Source organism: Corylus avellana, chromosome ca1 (genome assembly GCF_901000735.1).
Source record: "Corylus avellana chromosome ca1, CavTom2PMs-1.0".
NCBI classification, from domain to species: Eukaryota; Viridiplantae; Streptophyta; class Magnoliopsida; order Fagales; family Betulaceae; genus Corylus; species Corylus avellana.
In genome coordinates this window covers 46158704-46164747 of record NC_081541.1, presented here as the reverse complement: position 1 = coordinate 46164747, position 6044 = coordinate 46158704, and the positions used below count along the sequence as shown (strand labels likewise).

The 6044-nt window shown below is 36.3% G+C and overlaps 2 protein-coding genes across 2 annotated transcripts in view; both read right to left on the bottom strand.

The window, feature by feature from the left end:
* The window catches only part of LOC132176817 (putative disease resistance RPP13-like protein 1), a 34183-nt gene that overhangs the window by 19125 nt on the left and 9014 nt on the right, over positions 1 to 6044 (bottom strand). The gene's annotated exons all lie outside the window — the stretch shown is intronic.
* On the bottom strand, positions 1248 to 3598 carry LOC132176910 (cytochrome P450 705A22-like). The gene is made up of 2 exons (XM_059589072.1): positions 2696 to 3598; positions 1248 to 1892 (listed from the first exon to the last, which is right to left on the bottom strand). Exons 1-2 carry the CDS (start codon positions 3596 to 3598, stop codon positions 1248 to 1250), a joined length of 1548 nt encoding a protein of 515 aa, XP_059445055.1.

Genomic DNA, 6044 nt, shown 5'->3' with positions numbered 1-6044 from the left:
TATGTTAGGATTTTTCATTCAATCTTGTCAAAATTTTCAAAATACCTCTGTTTTTTATTAAAAAAAAAAAAAAAAAACTGCAAAGATTCAAGCATTGGCTAGGATTTAACGGAATTTGAAAAAATATCTACTCCAGAATCTCTGCAAAAATACCTACGCCTCAAATATATATGAAGCGCTTTCTAACTCTCCATATTACAATGCGAGTACAGATGTAGATATCTAAAAGGAATATCAGCATTTTGCGGATGCAGCTGTAGATATTACAAATAACCGCATTCACATGTACACCCTACTTGACATGACCCAAATCCAACACACAGTATATGGCTAGTACTAATTATTGACATGACCCGTGAACTAACACAAACCCAATACAAAATTTGTAGGTTGCATGGGTTTGAAAGATCTAACCGATTTAACTTAATGTGTCGGGTTAAAATAGACATATGGTGGACGCTGGCTATTATAGTCACCAATATATACATATATAGAAAGGATGCTGTTCACAAGTTTGAAGTACAAGCAGGAAGACTTTCGAGTGCAAGCTCCATACAACTCTTTCATCTTCACCAATAGTTGTCTCTGTGACATGATTATATGTGTATGTCTGTGTTGGACCATTAACTATGAATCCACCTAAAATTAATTGGTGTGTGAAGGAAAACAAACTCAGGTGTTTTATGGACCTTAACATTGCCCTGAATGGATTTGTTTTTAGAACAATTGCGGGGAGCATGTCTCCTAATAGTTTGGTATTCATTTGTCATTGTCTCCGGGGACGGAACCACATTGGGCCTTGAGACACCTTGGACCCCCCAAGGCCCAAGGTGGTCCCCCTAAAAAAAAATTATAAAAATTATAAAATTCTTATAAAATTTAATTTTTGACCCCCTAAATTATTTTTTTAGAATTTCGCCTCCCAAACACAAATCTCTAGTTCCGCCCCTGATTGTCTTGGCACAACATTTGGCAGTAGGTGTAAACCCAATTAATCACCTGAAGAAAATAACAATGAAATAAAAGTAAAAGCGAAAATAAAATAAAATAGAGACAAATGATTTTTAAGTGATTCGGTCTACGAACTGTATCCACATATAAAGCCCTAAAAACTCTATTATGATTTTACAATATAAAATGGTCTTTATTTATAGGGATGTAGAAAGAATACAAAATAATATGGTTGATAAAATCATATCAGAATTAAATGTATCTGATTTGATTTGATTTGATTTTATCGATTACGATTACATTGAAGCAGCAAATGGGTTGAAGTGAACAACAGGACGAGCTGTGAGTGGGTGAAGCATGCTCAAGCACAGGCCTGGTCCAAATTGCATATCAACCTTTCCTCCATCTTCTCCATCTCCATCAACCTTCCAATCAAAGCATTGAACCAAAGATGCAACCGTAGCATTCATCAAGCTGAATGCCAGTGTTGTTCCTGGGCACCCTCTCCTCCCCGCCCCAAATGGAACAAAATTGAACTTTTGTCCACTGTTCACTTGATCACTTTGATTCTTGAACGAAACCAAGAACCTCTCTGGGAGGAACTTATTTGGATTATCCCATGAATCTTTATCCCTCATGATGGCATAAAGATTGATTGCCACTTGAGTTTTTTCGGGTATATCAAACCCATTGATTTTGCAGTTTTGGCGGCATTCTCGAATTATCAGAGGGCCTGGTGGGTATAGTCTTAGTGCTTCCTTCACAACCGCTTGCAAGTAAGGGAGATTTGGGATATCTGATTCTTCAACAAGTCTAGTTTTTCCCACAACAGATTCTATTTCCTCTCTGACCTTCTTGAACACACAAGGATGATTAATTAGCTCAGCTATTGCCCATTGCATTGCGTCTGCTGAGGTTTCGGTGCCCGCAATGAAAAGATCCTGGCATGCATGCATATATAAGAGAAAAATTGAAAGCCTTGATGAGTATGATTTCTTCTATTAGATGGTAGAGGAATAATCTTAGCTGCAGCCTTCCTGTGAGGGGAAGGCTACTGCCTACAAAAGGGAGAATTAAGTAGGAGTGGGTATCAGTTCGGTCGGTGTTGGTAGGAGCATTTTTGCCTACCGATTCGTGAAAGTCGATTAATTGACTAACTTTATACCGACGAGGAATAATTTTGACATTCTCGATTAGTTGGTTTTCATATTAAGATTTATCAACTTCCTTATAACTATAGAATCAATAAAGCATATGCTTTATAAATAAAAAGAAAAAGTAAATTCATAGAATATAGACCAAAAGGACAACCACAAATCAGCTTGACAAACACAAGAAGGAAACCTACCACATAAAATTTAAAATTCACTTGAAAAATGGGTTAATTGTCGGTTAACCAACAAAAAAAAGTTTTTACTGCCTATCGAACTGAAATATTGATGTCGAAACAATATTTTAATTTCGCTTACCGACAGCTAGAAGTCAGTTGTCTGTCGGTAACAATTCAGTAAATAATAAACGATTAATCTGTTCACCTCTAGAAATAAGTCTCAATCAATGCTTTGGCTAAGTAGTTAATGGCGCAGAAAAAAGCTTTGTTAGTCATACAATATCATGAGTTAAGACTTGACAATGTTGCTGCGATTTTCTGTAGAAAGCAAAGAAAAAAATATATATTCTGACATAGCTAAATAGAGAGAGAGAGAGAGAGAGAGAAAGAAAAGTAAAGGAAGGAGAAATTTACCATAATGAAAACCTTGATATGGGTCCTTGTAATCCTAACCTCAGCCTGCTCATCTTGGGAAACCTCCAAGAGTATATCAATCAAATCCTTACCCCGATCATCCCTGTGGCCGTTCCCTCTCTCTTCATGCTCCTTCATGGCCCTCTCCAAAAGCTCATCATACCTTCTGCTCAAATCCATAGCCTGTTTCCCGTAGATCCAAAAACTGAGATTCTTCAAAGGCCCCAACACATCCCCAAAGCATATCTTTTCGACCAGCTCAAAGGACTCCTTCACCAACTCTCTAACCCTCTCTGCCTCTCCTCCTTCCTCTGAACACATACTGCTCATCACCATCCTGCATGTCACGTTGTTCGTAAGTCTCATCAACTCAGCACCAACATCAACGACACCATCTTTCCTCTCCAACACTCTCCTCAACAACCTCTCCATTTCTTCACGTCGAACAGCCACTGACCGCTCAACCTGTCGAGTGCTAAGCAGTTGAGTCACGGACAGTTTCTTCATGAACCTCCAGTAGTCACCATACGGGGCAGTGAAGAACCGTGAAGTTTCAAACGGTAGCTTATCAGAAAAGGCGAATATAGGCCGAGAAGCAAAGGCGAGATCATGGGTATTGAAGATTTCTGCAGCTACGGTGGCTGAGGAAACGACTATACACCGTGTCGCACCAAGGCGGAGATAGAGTAGAGGGCCATATTTGGTGGAGAGGCGGTGCAAGGAGTTGTACAAGGATGGTGTGAGGAAGAGGTACTGGAGGTGGCCGATGATCGGGAGGGCCGGTGGGCTGGGCATCAAGTGAAGACCGGTGGGTTTGTTGAAGAAGATGGATCGGATTAGGAGGGTTGAGATGAGAGACACGACGAAGAGGAAGGAGTAGCATTGGATGTCGGTGATCATCATGATTATTACTATTAGGAGGGTTGGTTTGATTCACTTTGTTTTGTTTTGTTTTGTTTTCTTTTCTTTTATACTGCATGGTTTTCCCAGGTAAGAGGTATAGACGTACGATGACTGAATTAGTAGTTTGATTAATCATATATTATATATATAGAAATTACGTATGCAGGCTGCAGCTCCTCTCATTCCCCCACGTTTTACATTTTGAGAGTTGAATATTGACGATATCCAACACTCTGATTTAGAGCAAGATATAGAATGTCGAACAACTGCACGGAAATGAAATCTCTCTCTAACATGTCGTGAAACCAGTTGTTAGATAACAATAAAAGGAACAAAATTTTTGCGGGCTGAATGTGACTGTTTTTTTTTAAAAAAAAAAAAAACACAAAAGATTTTCGTTGGAGAGAAGAGCTTCTCTTTCTCTGCACGAAAAGAGAGGAAAGCCTGCAAAAGAATCGCAGCAAAGATCTGGTGAACGTACGTGACAGTTTTTTTTTTTTAATAAAAAAAAAAAATTAAAAAAAAAACACAGCAGAGAATTAGCAAAAGCCGTTAAATTAAGAGAAGTGCTGGCTTCATATTTCAAAGAGAAAAATCCAAAATCGATCAGATATACGTAGTTTATTTAAATTGCAATAAGTTTTTTGTTGTGTCAAAATGTTTTTCAAAATAAAAATAAAACGTTGTCGCTAAGAGACAAACAACCCGCAGGGTCTCCATGGAGGAGATCCATGGCCAATCGTGGATCTTGTGGGTCTCTATGGAGTGGAGACTCGCTTCAGCTAGCCGCGGGTCAATCTTTGCATATTTATTTTTAAAAGTAAATGTTATATTGGTATTTTTAGACTTTTTATATTATCGAGGATATAATGAACATTTCATGTGTTTGTTGTCCAAGTTAATAAAAAAAATTCTAATGTGGGAGGCTGATAGTTTGGGAGATCAATTATAACTTTTTAAAACTTGAGAGATATTGCAATTGAGGTGCAAGTTTTAGTAAGTATAGTTTTTCCTTACTGCTACGTTTAGCCGGGCTCTAACGCAAGTTGTCAAAGTGTTGATAAACAATTAAATTTACCTTTTCTTAGAATAAACTTTTTTTAAAAAAAAGTTGTAACTTATGATTTAACATGGTATCAGTACTAAAAGACCTGAATTCGAACCTTTACTTCATCATTCACTTCGATCTTCAAATTGGGTTGCCTTCAAGTCTTTTGGTTGGGAATAGAGATTACAAGATTAGTTGGGGTTTTTCTTTTTTGGTATTAAGGAGCCAGGTCTTTCAAATTGTTGTTGGCTACGGCCAATGATGCTGATAATCTGATTTCAACATCGTAAAAATCTGATAATAATTAAAGTGTGACCCACATATGCCATGTATGGTTTAATTAGACACGTTCCAAATAAATAATTAATTGTAGGATCATAATTGGAATTGATTTTTTATTTATTTATGGGATAAATAATTGATGAAAAGTTTTAATTGAAGGTCCATAACCTATATAGCCTATATAAATACATAATTTTTTTTAAAAAAAAAAATTGAATGAGGGAAAATGATTTCAGGGGAGGATCTTTCCCTTTCTTTAAAGATAAAATACAGAATTTGAGTATTTAATTCTTAAGGTATTATTGGGTATAAGTTAGAAGACAACTCTACAAAAAAATTTTCTGTTTTATGTTGTTCAAATTCTTTAATTTGTTTGAATAAATATGATTAAAGTAATTCTAATTTTATTTATTTGTTTATTTTTATTTTGATGTGTGAACAAGAAGTTGAGAGATGTAATTGGCACGGCAGAAAGAAGACTAGCTAGTTCCAGGTCCAGCATGACGTACTGGTCTAGTCTCTCTGATTATCAATCAATTAGTGAGTTTTGAATTCCACCGGTAAAATGAATGTGGCCAAGTGTGGTGGCCGGACTCCACACCATTTGGTTGAATCAAATTCATTGAAGAATTGAAAAAGGGCACCACTGATCGATTTTTCCACGCCATTAATATTTGACCAAGAAAACTTGAAAGGCGACTTGGTAATGCCATCAGAAGTTGATAAAAGTTTTATTAAAAAAAAAGGATGTTAATTCTCTTCTAGAATCACTTTGTAGAAACCTATACTAAAATTGATACAAGTTTTATGCAGTAAAAGTTTTTAAAATCGCAAAGGTGTTTGGTAAAACATGTTAAAAAATAAGATTAAATACCTCAAACCCCCCTAGGGTTTAGTAACTTTATTTTTTCCCTCCTGAGGTTTCACTTTTATCACAGGACCCCCCTAGGGTTTTGATAAAAACCAATTTAGTCCATCCGTTAATTGACCGTTAAGACTGACACGTGGACCAATCAGATGTTGACACGTGGCACCTATTTAATTTTTTTTAAAATTAAAAAAAAATTGTATATTTTTTTAAAAAAAAAAGAAAAAAAAAATAAACGGAAAATAATT

Coding starts and splice junctions, on each gene's coding strand:
- LOC132176910 (XM_059589072.1), bottom strand. CDS start 3,598: ATGATGATCACCGACATCCAATGCTACTCCTTCCTCTTCGTCGTGTCT. Junction 1,893..2,695: donor ATATCAAGGTTTTCATTATG/GTAAATTTCTCC, acceptor CATGCATGCCAG/GATCTTTTCATTGCGGGCAC.